This window comes from Cyclopterus lumpus, chromosome 13, assembly GCF_009769545.1.
Source record: "Cyclopterus lumpus isolate fCycLum1 chromosome 13, fCycLum1.pri, whole genome shotgun sequence".
Taxonomy (NCBI): Eukaryota; Metazoa; Chordata; class Actinopteri; order Perciformes; family Cyclopteridae; genus Cyclopterus; species Cyclopterus lumpus.
The window spans coordinates 7,060,385-7,083,167 of record NC_046978.1 but is presented as its reverse complement, the minus strand read 5'-3'; the positions used below and the strand labels follow the sequence as shown (position 1 = coordinate 7,083,167).

The following is a 22,783-nucleotide window of genomic DNA, read 5'->3' as shown; positions in this document are numbered from 1 at the left end:
GACAAAACCACAATGCCATACAAAATACACTTTTTTTTACTTAACTGAATGAGCTAATTTGCATTTACTGTATATGTAGCATATTTCATAGCATGGCAGCTTTGACCGAAATCACAGCACTGTTATTTTAAGATTGCATTATACAATGTGTGATAGAGAAAAAGTTAGAAACCATGAGGTTATCCTCCAATTTCCCCCAAAAGCGCTAATTTAATATTTAATCATGATCCAGAGCAAGCTGTTTCTTACAGAAAAAAATATATACTGTATATCAAGAAGCTTCATGTACACCACATTAAGACAATGTGGTTCATACACTGTTATCCTCAAAAGTGCTTGTTGAAGTCTGAGCAGACTAGAATAGAAAACAAAATGTACAGTACATTGGCCACATGTTAGCGGTGTGTTATTTATACAAATATAATACATTTAAAATTAACATTATTTTACACAGGTTCCTTGACTGAAATCATATTAATGAAACCAGATACTTGAACTTGGCATCTCTTAGACATTAAATAAAATATATAAGCCATCATTTTCACTCCCTCTCTCATAACTTTACTTTCAAATAAATGTAAGACAATATCTGCATACTTCCCTTTGAGCTCCCTCAAAAGCTGTTGCAAAATGTGAAACTCCCAGTGATGGGTGATCCCCAGCAGCCTCACTTCACACTTTTTAGCAGCTCTTGACAGTTAAAACAAACACACTTTCAACACAACAGTCTGTTGTGGATAAAGTGCTGTTCTCCTTTGGCCCCGATGCGAATCGGATGAAACCAGCGGTCACAATCAGTCGTAAACCCCGGCCTCTGATCTCAGTGCAGCATGATAAAAAGCCTCCTGACCCAGAGCCTTGGACAGCAGTCTGTGGCCGTGGGGAGACAAGCAGCCCTGGCTGGGCAAATACCCAGAAACGGCTTTACCGGATCTTGTGGGTTTAAGTCTGGGCGCTGCGTAATACCCCTCTTTGTGGTCATATTGTGTGGGTCTGACTTTCGTGCTCTGAGTCCTTCTGTTGGGCTGAGTTGAAAAGGATCCCAGATGTTCAGGATCCAGCGGGGATTTGGCGTGGTAATGATAGTAGTGACGGTTCTCTCTGGTGCTCTGCGACCTCCCCGGCCTCCTGAGGATGCCGGGTTTCACAACCCCAGAGTAGCTGTTGACAGCGTTGGTCATCAGGAATCGATCCTGGTCATGAACCCGTGCGTGGCTTCTGTTATTGTGCTCGATGTTAGGCGGGCCCCTTTCTGGAAGAGAGGGGACTTTGCGAAGCGGAGGCTGCTGCAAGGAGGTCTCTTTGATCTGAATCCGCCTGGATGGTCCTGGCTCCGCACCTGACGGGTAACCATACTGCTGCCTGACGACGTCAGGGTCTGCCTTTTGAGACCGTGGGGAAGTTGGGGATGTAGCTTCCACATTTTGTCTATCTGTCCTGTTAGCGGAGAGGAGGCAGGCATTTCCAGGGTCTGACTTGCTTCTTGTGTGCATTATGTCTCTGTTCCTTGTGTCAGTCAACGACACCGGGCCCTCATAAGGAGACACAGCCGGACATGTATTTTGACGTCTGGATTTACTGTCCTGCTCAACTGGTTGATATGAGACATCTGCATCTCTCGCCTCGTAAACGACAGTGTCCCTGCTTTCTATGTAAAGCTCCCTGTTCACAGGAGGGACACGGCGCGGAGAGTAGTCGTAGTAATCCGACGGTCCGCTTTCCCTTGTGGAACGCATGGTGTAAGACTGACTGTGCCGGATGCCACTTTGCCGGCAGGGCTCTCCATAATAAGAAGAGCCATCTACTGGGTTAACATCAGAATATGGGCTGTAACGGTAGTCAGCACATGTGTTCTCAAAATGCTGCCGGACAGGGTGAATGCCGGTCTGAATCAGCCTCTGATAGGGCGCCTCCTGGCTTGACGTCTGCTCGACATAAAACATGGTGTCAGGGGGCAGGACTTCCGTCTCTGCCAGCTCGTAGTGACTAATCTGAGGGGTGTGGAAGGAGCGAGCCCTCCGGATGGCTGGGTGCCCGACTACTCTATCTTCAGACCTCTGCCATTGGCCGGGTTGTCTGTGGCAGCCACTGATGAGGTGCTCATCTCTGTTGTAACGTCCATATTGAGGTGACAAAGGTTGCCTTAACCCTAAAGTGCTGTAGCGGCCTTCAGAGGACTGCCTGTATATGTTTTTTGGCCCCAAAATGAGAGGTGGCACAGCATCAGGCCGAGGGCAGTGAGGGCCAGGCATTCGTCCTGTTTGAATTGGTCGATGACGGTGATGATGATGATTGCCGAAGACATCCTCGACCGGGCCAAGAGGTCTGTCGTCTTCAGGGCTATAGTGATGGGTTGAGGAGGGCTGTAATGGACGTGGAATGACCTCCTTGATAGAGGAAGGCATGGAGGTCTCTGCCAGAACAGCGCGGAAATTAAATACATTGATGGAGTCAGTGTTTACATATACAGGAGAAGTTGACGGGCTCTGAGCGGAGCAGACGGGTTGGGTGGGGGTTGACACCCCAACGCTCTGATAGGTGGGTTCCGATTGTTTGGCAAGTTTATTTTCCTCCCTGCGGTCCTTCCTCTTTCTACTGCCTTCATCCACGCCCTCGGACCTGAGCGGGCTCACGTTAGGTGTGAAATTGCACATGCTTTCCTTCCCTTCAATGACCTGCAACGGCTCAGAGCCGAGGTGGGCGGGTAGGAAATGAACAGGATGAGGGCGGCAGTGGCTCTCCACAGGGCTGTGCGTAGATGTTTGCCACTGGGAAACAGAGGAGACGTGAGGGCCGCGGTACTCCTTGGGGTACCCTTTAAGATCGAGCACAGAGGGCCGGGGCGGTCTGTCCTGGGTGTGGGGAGCCTCCAGTCTCTGGAGGGGTTGTGAAGGGACATTGCTTCTTCTCTGGGAACCACTGCTGGCCTTGTGGGCAGATTCAGCCAGAGCCAACGCCAACTTGCGCGCAGCACTCGTCAAGGGAGGGTGAGGAGGGAGAACAGACACTGAACTCATAAGTCTATCTGTTCCTGGGGAGGGATAAGACAAACAACGCTACAATATGACAAGACAAACAAAGCTATGGTAAGACATGATGGGACAAGACACAAAAGCTTTCATAAGAAACTACAGGGTGCTTTAATTTTTAAATAAATACCAACTATATACAGGATAGTATCTCTGATGTTAAAGAGGACTGGTACTGACCTGGATCGGGCAGGTTCTGTGCAGACTGACTGAGGTCGGTCAGGGCTGAGCCCTGGCTCGCTGTGCTGAGTGGGCTGCAGTGTGGGTACGGCGCTCTTGGCTCCTTCCCATCTGCCGGTGGAGCTTCACACTTCTCTGCTGGAGGATAAGAAGAAGGAAGAGGAAGAGGTGGAGGAGAGGCGGATGTATTCTGAACATCTGCCTGCAACTTAAATGACTTCTTCCTGAGTTTAGGAGAGAGCTGCTTGGAGGTAACCTTCTTCCCACCTTTACAGAGAACAGGGCTAATATCTGGAGATTGATAGCCAATGATGTTGTTGTTGTTAGCGGAGTAGATGGGCTCTGATTCACTAGAACAGCCTGCGCTCTTCCTCCATTTGTTTCCATCTTTGTTGCGTTGCAGCCCAGGCGTCGCTGAGGCTGGGCTGCACTGGAAAGACATGGGGTCAAAGTCCAAACTGTAGATGCCCTCGGCTGGCGGACAAAGATCGAGATCGTCCTCCTGTTGTGGTGGCGAAATACACACTGCAGTGCGGACACGATCAGCACCACTGTGACTCCCATTCAGTGGGTGGGTTCTGTGGTCGTCTTTCCTTCTGGCGTTGCGTACGTCTCTACAGACGCCAGGAACGGCGTCACTAGTCGAATGAGGTCTGCGGGGGCGGTAACTCGGGAGCTCCCCTGGAATGGAAATCAGCACAGGCATATTTAGACTGAATCATCTGTAGTCACAGAAATACAGTTCTTACAAATCACTGATAGTGTGCATGAATATTTACCTTCCACATTATGCAAAGAGGTGAGAGATTCCTCACTTTTGGTGGAGCGCAATGTGCCGCTAACTCCTCTTCCACCTGCAGATATTTTCAACGCAAATCATTTTTCTCAGTAAAATTAATTCTCGCTGGCTCTAAAAATAACATTTCAACGTAACAAACGATCAAGATTAGATGAATGAAACGACACGTTCGACTAGGCGCAGGTTGATTTATGTGTTCTGGCTTTGTAGCGGCAGAAGGGATCTAACCTGGCAGTGCAATGCTCTTTATCTCGTTAGGCTCGCTGGGGTGTCGCTTCAGTTTACGCTTGGACACAGAGTGGGACTTGCCCAGGTGGAAAAAGGAAAGCCAGTTCCCCACTGGAGACTTCTTAGCCTTAACTGGGGGCCGCTTTCCACTACAACACAAGGAACAAATCATTGTCAACACCTGCTGTTTCCTTCACGCAAGCAAAACTAAAGAAAATGACAAAAACAAAAACAATAGGGCTTCTACTAAGAAAATGTCAATTTCTTAGTAGAAGCCCATTACAATTTCTCAGTTTTCAAATGTTTTGAAACTCTAAATTGTTTTGTCCGACTAACCATCCAAACAGAAAAAAATAAATAAAAACACATAAAAACGCAACAAATCCTCACAACACATTTGAATAGCTGTAACCAGCAAATGTTTGGTTTTATGTGTTTTTGCTAAACCAATGACTTAAGTTTCTTATGATTTAATAATTGATTAATCAATTGATTGCATAGAGCACGAGATTAGCCATATTTTAACAAAGCATCATCATTGAACAACACAAATCAAAAATGATGTTTCCACATGCTCAGGAAGTAGAACAATACATATAATTAATAAACAGGACGACTGATTTAACTACCTCTCCATCGGCAGCTCGATGACTGTGTGGAACTTGCCGAGCAGAGCTCCGGGTCCCTCCCCAACCTCGATGAAGTCACTGTGGGTGAGGCTGGGGGTGGTGGCCGGGGAGCCCAGCTGTGCCTGAGTGCGAGCCTGGGCCTCCTCCAGAGACAGTAACTTTGTGGATGGGGAGCAGACCAGCAGGGACTTGGGTCTGGATAAGGTGTTGTTACCTGAAATTAAGGTGTGTTAGAGGTACGCCAAACCCTATAACAGATGCCACATGTCAATGTAATCCTATGTCAACCAACCTGTGCTTTCACGTATGATGGCATTGAGTTTAGCGCTGAAGAGAGCCTCGGTGTTGTTGAGGATGAACTCCACCACCACCGACTGGATACGCACCTCCATGAACGCTGCTGTGCCGCTAAAACAGGCCGACTCGATCTGTCTGGACCTGAAACACAGTTACAGAACAGCACAACCTATTTCACAGCTCTGGACCACAGAGACATGCCCCAGTTCACTGTCACAGATACACAAGAAGGAAATGGAAACGTTGCCACCACAATTAAACAGTTTGCATGTCGCCGTTCATCTGGAATAATAGTTCAAGAGTTACCTGAGGAGGTTAGGCGCCCAGACAATAGCCAGGTTTTTAGTGTGCATGTTAGTGATGGGGCTGAAGGTGGCTAGGTGGGAGAGGTGTCTCATGAGGTACTCCAGAGTCCTGTAGGTAAAGAAAGGCAATTTCCTATTGTGTTTATATTCCTTATACACGTTAAAAAAGGTCTATCCTGGGTCATTTCAGTGCATCCAACAAAGAGGATTAATGCATCATCGTTAGAAAAAGAATGCCCATGTACAGCAACAATGTTATGCTGCACTGAGAGCTGATCAGATTAATATTATAATCTTAGTTTTACATCATTTAGTGGCACATTTTTCAAAACATTAGTAAAATTAGCATCACAGCGTTGACTTGTTCTCATGCAGCGCTGCCTTCCCGGGAAAAAAAAGGTATCCACTTCAGGCCACTAGGGTGCGACCGTGAGCTCTACACCTGACCTGTAGTGTGGAGGAGGCAGCTGCTGGATGACATTGTGGATTTTGACCAGCCTCTCCTCATCTGTGGCAGCAGAAACGGCATCCTGTGAAGACGAAGAATAAAGCACACGTCAGAGAGGCGGATAATCACAGCAGAGGGAGTTGCCTTAACAATTCCACTCTCTTTTTCCCTTTTATATTCACAGCAGCCAGTGTTTTGGCTGACTTAATCTGCTATTCTGTTTAAGCAGGCGCATCCCCTGCTGTTCCTAGAAAGCCCAGCGTAATGCAATGACCCCGTTTTTAACAGTACTTAAAACCGAGCTGTCAATTTGACATTGTTTCTCCAGTGCTTTGATCATCACTGAGTAACAGGATATGGGACGCTTTTTCCATCCCCATATCTATGTGCAGCAGAAGTCCCTGCCCCAGTTTCACCGCTCTGGTCCTTACAGAGAATCCGTCGTAGAGCTGGTAAGTGAGCAGAGGGTTGGGCAGCTCTCTGAAGTACAGCTTGCAGAGGGAGCCCACTGAGTGGATATCCTGTCTAAAGACGTCCCTGCCCAGGTCCGGGACCTGTTCTGAGTCAAACTCGTGTCTAGATGGAGACAGAAAGAAGAAGATAAGGAACAGCGTGGGAGTCATCCTACTGCCAATCTGTCAGTGTGAAAACATAAAAACAAGCAGAACATTAATAACACTATAAGCTGCTTTGGACAAGGTAATATTACTTGGTGAATTCATTATTTATTTATTTTCAAATTCAGCTTACTTTGATAATACTGTAAAAAGCTAATAATATTCCTCTCCAAACAAAACAGATTTAACAGTGAGGTGGATCAGGTAAAGAAAAACTGTCACTACATACTTGTCATTATCCTTAAACAATTAGATCTGATGTGGCAACGGTCAACACGTTTTGAATGTGAACTTTTTTTTTTGTCAACACATGAGCCTTCTGTTTTATCTGCTAATGAGAGTTTGCTGGCAAACATAGAATATCCGAGAAAATCATTACAGCCATTCAAAGCTGCACAGCTTGAATCAAATTGTATTTGGTGGGTTTTCAGAAGAAGTAGCTCAAAACACTTGGGACAGCGAGTGTAAAGACATTTTATTCTTGATACTTTCTGTATATTTGGGTTGAATTTCAAATTAAGATAATGAGCAAAAAGGGTACAAACCTCAGTTTCTGGATGTTGGAGGAGATCCCAGACAGTCTGTAGATCCCATCCACGACTCCATGTTTCTCTAAGAAGTCAGCACAGCTCTTAACAACCTGCGGGACTACAGGAGAGAGTCAGGAGAGGCCATCCTACCTACAAATCCCGATACAGGCAGCCGATTCACTGGGTAATCTATTCTCGGGTATTTATGAAAATATGAAACATTTAAGTGTGAACTGCCAGCAGGTAAGAATTACATGATTGAAAATAGGGGGGAAAAGAAGCCATTGTAGTAATATTTTACCCTCATGTCCTGAGTTGTGGAGATATTCCCCCAGGTCACAGCCAAACACTCTCTCTTTGAGGATACCACGCTGACGCAACTTCTGAGGCGGTGGTCGAGACTTCATGAAAGTCCTCAGGAACGTTACAAGCTTCCCATGCTTCTTACACACTGATCACAGATAAGAACACACGATTTGTAAAGCACATTTCATACTAAATAATGCAGCACAAAGTGCTTTACAATAAAGGAAGATAGACATACAATGAACATAATTAATTTACATCTTTTGCGCAATTAATATTCAGAACCAAGGCTTCTGAGGTCAAAAGTAAACACAGACCATCCCAATGGACACAAAATAACTACAGGTCTCGATTACACCGAAATAAGCATTTTTCAACCATGTCAGAAGGCCTTCCCCAGGGTGTGACCTCCCTACAGGTCTTATCTGTGGCAGGTACAGCCAGATGACTGCCCCGGGAAAGAAAGAAAGACACACACACACACACACACACACACACACACACGCACACACACACGTACCTGGCTTCGGCACTGAGCTTTGAACACTGGGAGGAATCTTGTCATTTATCAGCTCGACACAGTCACAGGGAAAGAAACCAACCTGCAGGGAGAGAAAAGAGGGTGAGCAGCGTAAAGACAAGCGACAGAGCTGCTGACACACTGGGACGTTCAAAAGGACCAGTGGGGGTGTTTGCTGCCGTCGGGGGTGAAGGTGCAGAAATAGGTCAGTGAGCATGAGGGTTCATGCTGTCTCAGGCGGAAAATAGAAGGTTTGCATTCGTATTGTGCAAAGCATGTCAGGGTGTCACGCAACAGCAGAAACAAACCTTTCGCTATTGCGATAAAACAGAAAAGAAAAAAAAGTCGAAGTTCAACTTATAATTGCTAATATATAAAAGCCAAGCATTAGGTTGTTATCCCTGGACAAAATGTAATTTGGATGAAGGACCGTTTCACTTGAAGACAGTGAAATCAAAATATAATATATAATCTAAACTCTAGTCCTGTGATACCCGTGTGGATGATTTATTCCTCTTTTGCGACATATTTTAGTAATTATAAATATAAAAATACCTCTCTTTCTTCCTACTGTAAAACTGAAAAATATTCAAATTAATCAATTAATTAATGTGATTTGATTTTCCTCTCTGGCTCAACACTTATAAAAAGGCATCAGATTTGAAAATACGGTTGCCATTTGTAATCGCCTCATCTTTTGAGAAATTACTGTTCCAAGATCCCGAGCAGTTATTTGTTAGGCTGTTGTAGATGCTTTTCAGTATAATTCTCCATCCAGCTCAAATATCCTGGAATACTTTTCCTTTCATGACTTCCCAAATTATTTTTGTTCAAGTTCATCCGTTTCTTTTTCAGTTAAATTAATTTGCAAACATCACCCCAGTCAAACACCAGCGCAGGTCCAGTGTTGCCACGTGCAGCGTGTTCTGCTTCCTACTGTAACAGCAATATTCAAAGATCACTAATGCAACACATACTGACAATGTATCTCTTTTGGGGTGCATGTTTTGCTCTCCCTCTTTATTGTATGTTAAAAAGTGGTAACCACGGACGGCAACCAAAGGCAAAGAATTGGTTGCCAATTTCTAAAACTGGTTGCCGATGGCAACCTGGCAACACTTACTGGTGAGCCCCGTCTCTCCTAAACATCATTGTGAGTGAACTCAATTATGTACCTGAAAGCCATGTTTCCCTCTCCACCAGCCGGTGTCTTCTTTGGGAGGCATGTCTATGACTGACACAATGTCCCCCACCTGGGTCACAAAGAGTGTGATGTTGAGAACACAGTCATGGATCGCACATTAAAAAAGGCATTATGATGGGATCAGAAATGTTCATATGAATAATGTCCAGTGAAAATAATTTGTCTCAAAAAGAGAATTAGACCAAGTTTCTCATATGTCTCCTGTAACAGAGGTTACCTCAAAGGTCAACTCGTCTGTGGCCTGGGCTGTGTAACGTTTGGTGACGTGTGCAGCGGCGATGGCTGGGACATTGATGGAGGATTCCTCCGACACCAGGAGGTGGTTCCCCTTGTTGTCGATCTGGAACAGAGAAGAAGGCCATTATTAGTATTAGATCATTATAAGACATGTTGGCAAAGCTCAGCTCAAAGACTGGAAGCATCAACTGGTACAGCTTTATTTGAAATGATATGGAGAGACAAGTAACATTGGTATTTTTCACATTAAAAAAACACTATGTTACTGCAGTTGTATTAAAGTAATCATTAGTATTTTACCTGGTATTTACATTAGGCCAATCTTATTTGTTTGGATTTTTATATAATTGGTTTACAGCAGTAATCTCATCTCAATGAATCTCAAGAGACGGAAAAGTTTTTATTAATCCTAGATGATTATATTAAAAAAAAAGCATACAAAAATAAACTAATCTCAACACGAGTTGGCCCACTGACACAAACCAATCTTTGCACTGCCTCTCCATCTGCAGAGTGTTACCACCCCGGCTAACAGTAGCTGCACAGACCGGGCATCACTGAGAGGATGCCCAGCAGCTGTTCATCCAGAGTCTTTTCTTTATATTTTAATTTCTAAATGTGACTCTTTGAGTTTGGCCATAATGTCCTGTACCTATTCCCTTAATTTAACATAGGTTTTTCGTTCCCCCAAAAAATGTCTCACTGTTCCTTTAACTTAACTACTTAAATATTAATAGTGAATATCAAATATTGAAATCATTTAACTGGGTCATTTCTAGAGAGTGAATAACTGATAGGAAGTGAGCAAACAGCTGATTAGAAGATACCTCCATCCATGTTAGCACTGGACCACAGTTGATCTTGTTGTCAGCAATGGCGGAGAAGCGGGACAGGTAGGTGGCCAGCATCTCGGTTCCTGACTGAATGACACAAGATTGGCAAAATAAATAAAGTCTCCATTTTCCACACATCATGGAACAGAACAGACAAATCATCTTATGTTCTAATCTGAGTAACTTCAATCACAGATCAGAGATGCTGGAGTTGTAGCTCTGTTGTACCTCAACAGTGTCGTCTCGTGGCAGCTCGGTGAGCTGGGAGTACCGTCGGTCATAGATACACAGGTGCAGGTGTTTGTCCAGCACCCGGAAGTCTTCATAGGATCTCTTTACCAGCCAGTTTCGTCCCTGACAAAAAGAGACAGGAAACATCGTAAGATTCAGGAAAACAGTGGTTTGATATTAAACCATTATTTTCAGAATGTAGCAAGTAATATTACCTGGCAAGTGATCTGAACCAGAAAGACCAGCTCTTTGGAGTCCAGACCAGCCTTCAGCCCTTCACTCTGCCCCTCTGCGAATGCCAGCTAGGAGAGAAGAAGAGAGAGAGGCAGAGGAGACAATATTGAGAGGACTCATATTGTAAATAATGGATGCATGCAACACAACAGCCTCTCTGTATTTGACCTGGAATACAAGAAGAACATACAAGATCATGCCCAAACCACACGTTTCCATTAAATAGTAAAACCGTGTATACCGAGTTATGGGTTGGAGTATAAAAACCTTAAAAACTCAAGTAACATAAAATGACAGGAAGTAAATAGATAAATCATAAATCCTGCAGTATGACATATAATACATACACTGTGAAAGTAATCAGCGCTTTAAGGTGGTATAGATTTAGCACAAATCTCGTCTAACCAATATTCAATATGGCCCAAAACTGAGAAGATGAAAGCCTTGCAGGAGTTTGGGAATACATTGATAGACATTACAGTAGAGCAGACTTCAAAGGCTGGAACCAAGGGAAGTTCTGGTTATTTATAACTGAAAGCTACTCATTCAGATACACTGTTACACAACACACAGCAACCTAGTTACTGCCCAACAGTAAGACAGCAAACTAAACTTGCAAAGAAGGCAGAATGAGAGATTTGTTCTTGAATAAGTCATGATGGAAGAGCTCTTATTCACTGCAAGGATTTGTCTGAAACAAAAGCCTGACCTGAGCCAGAATTAGGTACTGATGAGAGTCAGGAGGCCAAATGCATGATGGAAAGCAGGATAATACAGAGAATTACAGAAAAACAATGATCCATTTTTGATAAAACAAAACACTAGCTTGATGAAAATAAAAAAACTATGAAACAAAATGCGTTAGCATTATTTCCTCTATGATGCTCACACATCCCAGACACCTTTCAAAATAAAACATGCTAACACAGCTCAGACCTCAACTTGTTATGCCAAAACAAAACCTGCACAAACTCTTTTATTCACACATTTCTGGACCTTGAAGCTAAACTTCATGCATACACATCCACACATTCAGGTTACTTGCCACTACGGCATCTCAGATATCCATCCACAGCTCTTTGTTTGTGTTCAGCCGGAGTCCTGTAGCTCAGTCAGCTAGCTAAACCGTGGCAGCACTCCTCACTCGCCTGTTTGCCGTCCCCCTGCTGCCTAACGTAAAATGCTCATTCATCGGGCTTTGGAATCACCACGCGCTCGCTGCTGTATTCAAAGCAGAAATATGAAAAGAGGATGCTTCCCACTGTGTCTCATACCCCCCCACCCCCCTTTTCCATCTCTTCCCTCTCCTGTACTCTGCCTCTGCCGCCCTCCCCCCTCTTAACCGCTCTCCTTTCTCCAGCGACAAAGGGGGGTTTGGCAGTAAATGGGCTCAACTGGCACACACAAATGCACAAGCTCATCCATCATACGGAGGCGGCGCTGCACAAGATAGATAGACGACCCGTCTTCATTTCCAAACAATTCACATTCATTCCAATCTCAAGGCGAGCCTGGAGCTAATCTGGAGAGGAATCAGTGGGGCAGGCTGCAGACAGAGGCAGTCGGCTGTCCTTGAGCTATTCTGCGATTAGGATACATGAGACCTGATCAGTACCCTTCCTTCCTGCCGCCACAGTCTGCCAATATAGAGGCAAGCAAATGCATCATGGGAGATACAGCGAGAAAAAAGACTAATTTCACAGATTAAGTTGAAAAAAAAGATTACATATTATTAAATGGTTATTAATAAAAAATAAGATACTGAAGAAGAAATAAATCTGATTAAATAAGTGTGTGTGTGTGTATATGTGTGTGTGTGTGTGTGTGTGTGTGTGTGTGTGTGTGTGTGTGTGTGTGTGTGTGTGTGTGTGTGTGTGTGTGTGTAGCTTTCAGTGTCTCTCCAGACTGTATTTCTCTCCCTGTGGAGTTTTTCAAGGTCAATGAAACTGTTGTTCTGTTTTTGTTGCCTCCACTCTGCTGATGGAGCCATCACATCGTGGCAACTACAGCGGGCTGTTTACCCATCAGAAAGAAAGCATCCTGGGAATTAAGACCGGTCCAGCCTGCCGCAATGTAGTCCATTACCTCGACCTATTCAGCACTGACCATGCACTCTTTTTGTGTGGACGACTGATGCCCTCTGCTGGCAGCCAAGCTGAACTGCACTGAGGTTAACAAGGTGGCTCACAGCCACTTCCACAGGACTGAGCAACCAATAGTCCTTCACTGCTTCTCATCATATCACTGCTGCAAATATACTTAAAAGTAAAATGTAATTCTTAGCCTATACATCCAAATCATTTGTTGGCTGGTAAGAGTTGTTATATCCATAATTCTTTGCAGCTAATGTTGCAACATTCAGATGTTCTCCACATGCTATATGCACTGTGGGTCTACATTTGGCTCAGTAATGCTTGGAGCTAAATGCCAGTCAGTGTGTTAACATGCTCACGAGGACAATGTCAACATGCTGACGTTAAGCAGGTAAAACATCTACCATGTTTACCTTCTGTATTAGCATGCAGTTTACTTAATTCAATTCATCTATGCAGGGGAACATGAATATATGCACCCAAACTTGGTTGAATGGCTGAAATAGTTCACAGCATCGCATTTACCTCAAACTACAACCATATATTCTCACACCGATTGTTTTGTCAGAACAGGTTTTGACTTTTCAAAATGAGTCATCTCTTAAAAACTCTGCTGTTTATCCAGGAAACCGCTGCATGGCATTAACTCACTGGTTGACATACTGTGCTTGAGTCAAACTGGTAAGTCTGGATCCAGGTTGACAGGTCATTTATATACTGCAGATGATTAACACGCTGCTGGAATCGGATCATGGCTTTAATAGGAATAAAATCTGCAACCGTGAGGAGACAATGATTTATGCATAGTGGAGTAACTTTCTGGACAAATGTATATTCTATAGCTCTTCTGATAAATGTCACTGTGATGCGACATTTCAGGAAAAAGAAGGACAACGCAATAAAGATTGTCCAGAAAAGAGAAACAAGGATATTGATTCGACTGCCTCATTGCATTTCAAGAAGGATGCTTTTCAGGAGCAATTGAACAAAATGGCCGCTGAACTTGTGCCAAAGACACAATTACTAAACATAGTAACTCTCTGCTGTGGAAGTCACTTTAGGTATTTTCAGGACTCACCTGTATATTGCCAAAGTCAACAGTCTCATAGTGGAAATGGGCACACTCTGCCAACCTGGGGAAGTGACCTCTGGGGAACGTCAGCCTAAAGAAATCATAAAAGAAACACAGCACAAGAGCCCCTCATCAGTATTCAACACACTGAGACTGTGATGGAGAGAAAAGCAACGCAAAGCAAAAGAGGGAAAGGGTCTATGTGGGCCTGTGTGTGAGGGAACAGGGTGAGAGACCCAGCAGGCAGTCTGTGCACGTCATCTGAGAGGTCCTCATTTCACTGGCCTAAATAAGAGCTCCGTTTCATACAGCCCATAATAGCACCAACGCTGTCCAAGAGCACCTACTTCTTCACGTTCTTGACCTTCATGCTAGCCGTGCTGACGCAGGACCGCAGGAGGGGCTCGGCTGGGAGCTCCGTGATGTCATCACGCCTCACCTGCCCAACAGAGAAAGCACACATCAAGAAGCGTCAGTCGGTCACAGGACGACGAAACTTAAGATTGATTATGTTGATCAGCATGAAACACTGTTCAGCAAAAGATGCAGGACACAAACATAAACGCCTGGTATAAGCATAAAGTAGTGAGTTATACATTCGGGGCTAATGTTATGTTGAGGCTATTACGCTTATAGTATGATATGTTATAACAATGTTATGCTTTGGTTATGCTTTGCTAGGATATATTATTTTATGTTATACTGTATGTATTAGGCTATTGGATTCTAGTCTATGCAAATGTTATATTATGCTATGCTAATGTTACAAACTGCTGTTATACTATTATTATAGTATTACTGTATGTTATGTTTCTGCTTATATAATGCTAATGTTTTAATAGCATGCAAAGCCATGTTGACCATGTCAATGTTTTAATCGTGGATCAGTGTACAGCCTTGTAACTTTGTTTTGAAAAGAGCAGTTTTATTACTATAGTTGTTTTTTGCTTATGTTATGCTATATTATGTGAGGTCAAGTCATTATGTAAGACAATGTCTGTCTATGTGTTTGTCAATGAAGCATTGCTATCTATATTATATTGGTACAGTCATGCTTATGTCATGCTGTCCCGTTTCAATTGGGTGCGTTTGTTTGTGGACATGTGGCGAGTGTGCAGGACGATGCATCACTTGAAAATCTAAATGAAAAACGTATTCGGAAAAAATATATGCCTGAAAATCAAAATTGTGTTATTCCCCCACAGAGGCGAAGAAAGAGCCAATGTGGAGGATATTCACTGGGGTGACAAGAAATCACCTGAAGGGGAGATGATGTCACTTTGACTACTGACTATCACATAAGTGCTACATGACTTAAGTGGCATGACAGTGTGAATCACACACACAACCAATGCAGGCTCAAGCAGGACGAAGGGGCGACGTGTCTGTTTGTGTGCCTCCATGTCTTTGTTTTGTACGAGTGATGAGTCAGAGTTGTGTGCGTGGGCGTGTACCATAGCAGTGGATGTCTCTTGTGGGTGTTTCTCTTCTGGAGGATTATTGTTGGTGGCTTGAGGTAAGGCGTTGTCTTTGTCCAGGTCACTAGATGGTAGGACATCTCTGCAGAAACAGGCAGGCAATCACATACAAGGATTTAAAACACCAGAAAGATGGCATGACACAAAGCTTTCCGTGTAGTCTGGAGTTTTCAAATACGATTTGTAGTTGTTTTTAAATACACCAGAGGGAGCTAGTGAGAGCGATGAATTCACAATATGTGGCTTAGACTCAAAAGCATGACATTGCACCAGCAATGCACACAAAGTAATGTTTTTTTTAGTTGTTTAAATCTCTAATATTCAGTAAGAAATGCACTAATAAAACATATACGCAAATAACCATCTTTTACAAACGGATCTAGATGTGAACAAATCCACTGTACAGATGAAAAATGGTAGCATCTCTGACAACATTAGGGTCAACAAAAAGCCATGTCTTTTGTATGCGCTCGGGAAAGCAAAGCTCGTCTATTCAGAGCTCCATAAAGGCAATCCGCCCACAAGGGAGTGCTTCACAAAACCTTCACTTGAAATGTGACTCTGCGCATTCACGAGTGGAGGGTGAGGTTCATTCAGCGCAACTTTTATGAGCAACAAAGAGAGCAGAGAGACAGACCTTGGATTTGTCACAGTGATTTAGTGTGAGGAAATCAGGACAGGAGACAAAGAACACGGACACACAGCGTCATTCATGTGATCCAGAGTGACACAGCTAATTACACACAGGGAATGTAAAAACATGGGACATGCAGTGAGCTTTGGACCTAATGGAGCCTTCAACAACAGTGTTCCTGTATCTGTCCTACTCAGAAAACAGGGTCATGTTTAAGCCTGACACTTCTACTAGTTGTATTCACCTCATTCAAAAGGCAAACACACTCACACATTCTTATCTATATGGTTTTACACAATTCTGTTCAACGTACATGAGACACAGAAAATCGGAGTTACTCACCCCTCAAGGACGTCACCACTTCCTGGTTGACGATGGGGTCCTGAGGCAGCATTTTCAATCACCGCGGCAACCACACAACCAGCATCCATGATGCTGCCTGACTGCAACAGTCCGCTGGAGAGACACATGAGGGGAAGGGAAAGGAGAGAGTGTGGGTGGGTGGGCGGTTAGAAGAAAATGGGAGGATGGGAGGAAGAGTCCGGCGCAATGAAGCCGCCAGATGAATACCCACTCGAGGCTGCAGCGTGCGGACTCTCAAGGCAACAATCCACAGAGCCCAGATTGTAATCTGCAATGACATCATGCTACAGTGCCGGGGGAGCTGCTTCAGTGTAAACGCATGTCAGGTTGAAAATTCATAGGATGGTTTCAGGAGAACATCAGCTTCTTTTTAGCATAGCACTTTAACTGGAAACAAAAACATACTTATATCTTGCTCGAGGAAATGTCAAGATTGTCACAGTAGCTTCAGTACTGGATAACAATTGCAGGATTAGGGTCGTTATTTTTGAATATATTTATTTTGTTTCTTTTTTTCCCATTAGATAATGAATGTATACGTGTGTGTGTCACACGGACATACATGTATGTATATACATACATACATACATATATTTAACACGTATGCAGATCCAGTATATCCACATACATAGATGTATTTAACACATATGTATATACATACTGTACATATATATATACACACACACATATGCTGGCTAGTGAGTCAATCCCGGCTTTCTCACATATTAAATCAAGGTGACGTTTTGTTTTTCTCCATACAAATTTAACCAAATGCTTTTGAATCATTTTGAGTCCCAGCTTGTTGTTTGCACTCTGGCAGAAGTCAAAAGCATTTGGATTTAAATATCATAACAAGGCCCCAAAAACCCAGGTTCACATAAACTGATTAGGCCTAACTGCAAATCTGCACAACTTTAATATGATATCAAATAAGGCGGGTCACGGATTTTTACTTACTTACCCCCCTCCTTGAGAACAAATAAGTTAGATAATATAAGACTTGAAGCTTATATAGTGCTCATATGGTACCCATCCATCCATCCATCCAAGGTTATCCATCCTGGGAATGGATCAAGCCCCGGCTCACATTGGTCAGAGTGCACCCTGGATATGTCGCCAGTCTGTCACAGGGCTAACACACACACAGCCAGACCAATATGCCTAACCTGCATGTCTTTGGACTGTGGGAAGAAAGTGGAAGCACCCATAGGAAGAGAGAACGTGCTTATTCCTCACAGAAAAGCTCAGCCAACTGGCAGGTTTCCACGGCTTACATGGTGCATTTAACTGACAATCTAGCCATATTACCAGATCCGTTGATATACGACAAAAAAAAACTGTCAGACATATTACACTGACAAAATAAGTGTTACTACATGTGCCTTGAACATATTACATCTATGACACGATTTGGAGAGCCCCTATCCCTCTCAACCACACTCCCGTCTTTATATACTGTAAACAAATGGAAAGAATGCCCTGATGAAGTGAAACTAGACTCTTCCTAATGTTCCTCTACGGTCTTCCCACAACTAGTTTTCCAACACATGAGGGTGCTCGGCAGTAAATAATGACTTCAGGGAATCTAGGCACAAAATCACGGCTTTTCTTACACCTCAGAAGTCCTGACGCCTCATTAAAAACAAAGCCCTCCAATTAATAAAGAGGTTGTTTTATATATTCCCTAAGAAGGACTGCTCATCAACATAGAAATGTTTGGAGTAACGAGTAGATTCATCAGCCCGGGCTGCTGCAGGAGTAGCAGTTTCCCACGAGCCCCTCTGGCGCGTGGTCCCACTGAGTTGCTATTGACTGACTTCCACAAAACCTCCTGACTCAACAGAATGTGAGCAGGCAGGAATACAGGCCAGATAGGACTCTACTCTATCCACATCTTGGGCCGTGTCTCTTCTCTACACAGCTTGACCTTGCCAGAAGGAGAGCCAACGTATTACACAGATGGAAAATTATGTAATATTGAGAAGTTACAAAGTACGCAAACCTGGAAGCATTAGGAGTACATGTAATGTACAGTGCCTAGGACCACACAAAAACAGAGCTGTATCTACATAATGGTGAATATCTTTGCCCTGTTTTCTATATTTTGCCTATGTGTTACAAAGTGGGCAGAGACTCCCTGTAGCTTAATGCATTCCATGATAAATATAAAAAACGTTGCAGGGTGCACAGTACAATGCCTGACCTTGCTGATTGTACCACATCAGACATCAGTGAGTGTTTTCAAGTGAAAGAACATGGTGTACTTCCCTTTGCAATGGACCTAGCTGCCTGCCTGGTAAAAAGAGTCATGGGCTATTGTTTACATCAGAAAGAGCTGAAGACAACAGAGAGCAATGCATTAACAAGTAGATGTTCTTAAGCACTATACATGAAAAGACTGTTTTGGAAATGCCCCAAATAGATAGAGCTATAAAAAGAGAAGGCTGTCAAAATTGCGATTTTAAGAGGAGATCTTGATCTGTATGTGTCACTGTCTATGGCAGAGAAGAAAATGGTGTCACCTTCTGGCACTTGGTTCTGCATTATAGGTGAGAAAAAAATTTGTCTTTCTCCCACGTCGGTATCAGTCATTCTAAAAAGTATTATGCAAAACTAGGTCTGTATCCAACAAAGAAGCCCTCTCTACCTGTCACACTTAAAGGGAGACGTGTTCTGATGGCAGGAGACTGGAGGAGCACAGATGGATGTTGCCCTGGTAGCCGATGGCCTACATGACAATTTTCAGGAAAATAGGGCAGTCCTACACAATCTTGCACACCGTTTATGAAACCAGTATCAGCTAGTGTGTCGATATGAAGAATGTCTGCCCACATATTTGTAGCTACAAACACGCAGCAGTGAGTCACAGCTACTTCTTCACATAGGAGAGGACGGAGGAAGTAAAGCCAAGAATAAAGAGAAACCGACATTTCACCGTTTTTGTATGCGGGTTTGACAGCAGACTCAACCCGAACACTATTAAATGTAAACGTTCATGTTAATATAGCTCAAATATGGATATTATGAAGTACTTTTATTGACCTAACAGCTGATCAAGGAGGCCTATGGGAGGCTGAGTAGGAGGGGCTGTAATTGACACACATAAAAAAGAAACAATGTCATACTAGACAGATTAGCAAGCTAATTAGGGTGGGCGTTGAGGTAAATCCTGATAATAAGGTGCGTAATAGGGCTGATTTGTTGGCTGTCCTTTTACGATTGCGCAGCTGCGAATCCCTGTAAACGCCACAGACTTCAAGTTTCTCTCACTTAAAGTGTTCAATTGTATTTTAAACCCAAGCAGGCAACTTGCAGTTTTTAATGCTACAATATGCTCAACAAATTATTCAAACCTGAAATAATAATAATAATAATATATATATATATATATATATATATATATATATATATATATTATAATAAATGATAATAATAATAATAATAATATATTGACATTCTTTTAGTGGACCATGCAGATGAGTGCTGCGAGGGTGAAGCCAGACAGCGGAAAACCAAAAACAATGAGCTGAAAGACATTATAAAGCTCCATAGAGCTGAGAGGGAACTGCAGTCAGGTTATAATTCTCACAACCACCAATTGCTTTCAATTACACAAAGTCATGTGATCAATAAGAATACAAATAAAAACAGCATTTGCATCCTCAACACGTCTTAATTTTGATGTACACAGTACACACGTTATCTCCCTCAGAGGATGCGACAGGCCCGTGTAAAGTTGGTTTCATACTCTCATTCTGAGCTCTGGAATGCAGTCAACACAAGCAAGAGAGATGCAGCGGAGAAAGGCCTGCAGTTGCCATGGTAACATCTCTCTTGTCCCATCCATCGTGACTTGAAGCTTCTCCAGACTGAGGATGAGTTAGCACGAGGAGGCAAAATTAAGCCTTCAAACAACCTATGACAACAAGCTTTGACACATCATCATCATCATCATCAAACAATCTTCCAAAGGGAATGACATCATCGCTTCTCCAGTCTTGCAGGACTCAGACAGCTGGTGTGCTGCTGCTCTCTCAGTTAGCCACAATGCAGAACATTGTTGTTGTTTTTTCATCTTTACTGGAGCTTTGTCACTGGTCACTTTTTGGGAGGAGGAGGAGGGGTCATATGATCCTATAATCTCCTTGAAATCTAAAGTGAGATTAACTTGAGTTCATCTCACACTGAGGCAGTGTCATAACTCAGTATCACAGATGAAGGCTAGAGAGCAAGGCGATTAGGTTGTAGGCAACAAAGACCCAAATATTTAATCAACAAGTCAATCGTCACCTAAGCCTTACAGTGCAGTACAAGCCTTCTTGGTTTTAAGCACACAATTGCTTCCTCTTAAACAGACAAATGACAGTAAAAAATCAAAAATAAAAGGATATTTTACTGAGTGAAACAAATATTTTAGGATTTTGAAAGTGATTCTGTAGGCATGCCAATATGCTGCTGGCTCGCTTACGCACATCGTGATCACAGACACCTGCCCTATTTAATGCAATACAATCCATCCCTGCACCAATTACTACCCTTTTAAAGTTCATGTTCCACTGTGTGGTAATACATTTTGAGGCTGTGAATGTGTTGCAGGATTCTATGGCACTACATCATAAAACTACTATTTTTTACCAGCACACTCCTACACACATACACGTACTGAACACCCATGACAATATCTTGAAGCCCAAGATAATGTTATCAAATAGCTCGTTTTGTTGGAAAAACACTCCAAAGAAACAAAACATTCAGTTTACTGTCACATATGACAACGAAAAGCAGCAAACTCTGATAATTATGAAGCTGAAACCAGTTAACTTGTAGAATGTCTTTAAAGAATGACTGACTGATCAATCTCAATTACCTCTCTGTGAATCCTAATCAACTAATTATTTCAGCTCAATATAAAACCCCTTGCATGTAGCCCTACCTATCATTTTGTCCTCCAGACAAACACGTTTTGTTTATTGTGGGTAAAGGCTTCACAATATGGTGTGGGGGTGCACACAAATAACAATTGTCTTAATCTATTCCTCGATTACTTATTCTATAAAATGTCCAAAACTATTTCCTAGCGCGCAAGTACACGCACACCTACACGCATGGGAGAGTTAACGCTGGTGTACTCTGACCTGTTGGGCCTGACAGATCACCCGTCAGCCTCGTGCAGCCAAAGACACACGTAGGCTACCCTCCATCTCATATACGCACACGCACACACACACACACACACACACACACACACACATAAACACTATCTCCTACGCTCACTTACAGGCACACACGCGCACGATCCTTTCATCAACTTAATGTTGATTGGCTCAGCGACAAAAGAGACGTCGTCCAGACAGCCTACCTGTGACCGTGCACGCTGCTCCACTCCGCCGCCTCCTCTATGCCGCACAGCGCTGAGCTTCTCGACGAGGAAACATGTTGTCAGCATCGCACGTGCACAAACGCGTGTCTCGGACGCACGCGCGGGTTTGCGGCCGATGATCTGAGGTAGATGTTATTTTAGGATCAAAACTGTGCTCGGGTGTGACATCGCTGAGGCAGTGTGGGAGTCATTCCGCCGAGCCGCCGCTGTCCGGCTGACTGCTGTGAATCTGCACTCGCCGCCGGGAGCGCGCGCAACTGATCTCGTGCCCGCGCCTCGGATATTTTAGACAGAGGGGTTCCCAGAGCTTGTCAAGGACCTGAATATGAAGAAGGCGAGATAGTATATGCATGAAGAGCCCCCCTACCCCCGTCCGCCCCCCCCCCCCCAATCCATTTTTGATCATATTCACCAGCCCGAGGAGCTCCATCTGGCAAGTTGTGTGGTGTTAGGTAATGAATTACATAACCATATGAGGTGGGGTGGTAACAGTGAGAGGAGTGGAACCTGGTGGGCAAATCACTTCATCCCAATACATCATCTTTTTGTGCACGTCCACTGAAGGAGATAATGTGAGACTTGGATCTTCCTCTTTTTGCTTGGAGGGCCACTGGGTCCCTCAAGCTTGTGCTTACATTGTTGGGCCCAGTCAGCGCCAACGCATGTCATTTGCCAGGCAAATACCAAACATCATTGGTTGCAGCTTCACAAAGCAACATTTACTCAAGTACTTGAGGCTATAGGCGATTTAATACTTGAGTACTCCATGTAATTTCACTTTATAATTTACTCCAGTACAGATTCAGATTAGTATTACCAAATGGTAGCAACAAAAAGCAGCATAGCCTATATAAATAGAGTAAATGAGCTAGTAAATGATGTGTCTGCTTGTATAAGTATTGACAGGAAACAGTCATCATAGTTTAGCATAAAGACCGGGTTTGTTTGCACAAGCAAAAGCATTTTGTTTCCTTCAGACAGAGAGAGCTGTTTCCCCGTTTCCAGTCCAAGCTAAACTAAGCTAACCGTTCACTGGCTAATGCTTCATATTTAACAGACAGTTAGAGAGAGTGAATCAATCGTCTCATTCATTGGCAAATATGAAATACAAATGATTACTTATATTAATTAATACA

General features: G+C 43.4%; 1 protein-coding gene across 1 annotated transcript; it reads right to left on the bottom strand.

Moving 5' to 3' along the window:
• Nucleotides 1-551: 551 nt before the first annotated feature.
• arhgap32a (Rho GTPase activating protein 32a) lies at nt 552-21,659 on the bottom strand. The gene is made up of 22 exons (XM_034547745.1): nt 21,627-21,659; nt 16,247-16,360; nt 15,247-15,352; nt 14,140-14,231; nt 13,799-13,883; nt 10,609-10,695; nt 10,391-10,516; nt 10,157-10,249; nt 9,310-9,432; nt 9,064-9,141; nt 7,889-7,970; nt 7,364-7,513; nt 7,078-7,180; nt 6,347-6,491; nt 5,915-5,997; nt 5,469-5,576; nt 5,158-5,303; nt 4,866-5,079; nt 4,237-4,385; nt 3,989-4,063; nt 3,210-3,890; nt 552-3,031 (listed from the first exon to the last, which is right to left on the bottom strand). Exons 2-22 carry the CDS (start codon nt 16,333-16,335, stop codon nt 795-797), a joined length of 5,052 nt encoding a protein of 1,683 aa, XP_034403636.1. The 5' UTR covers nt 16,336-16,360; nt 21,627-21,659; the 3' UTR covers nt 552-794.
• Between the last annotated feature and the right edge of the window lie 1,124 nt (nt 21,660-22,783).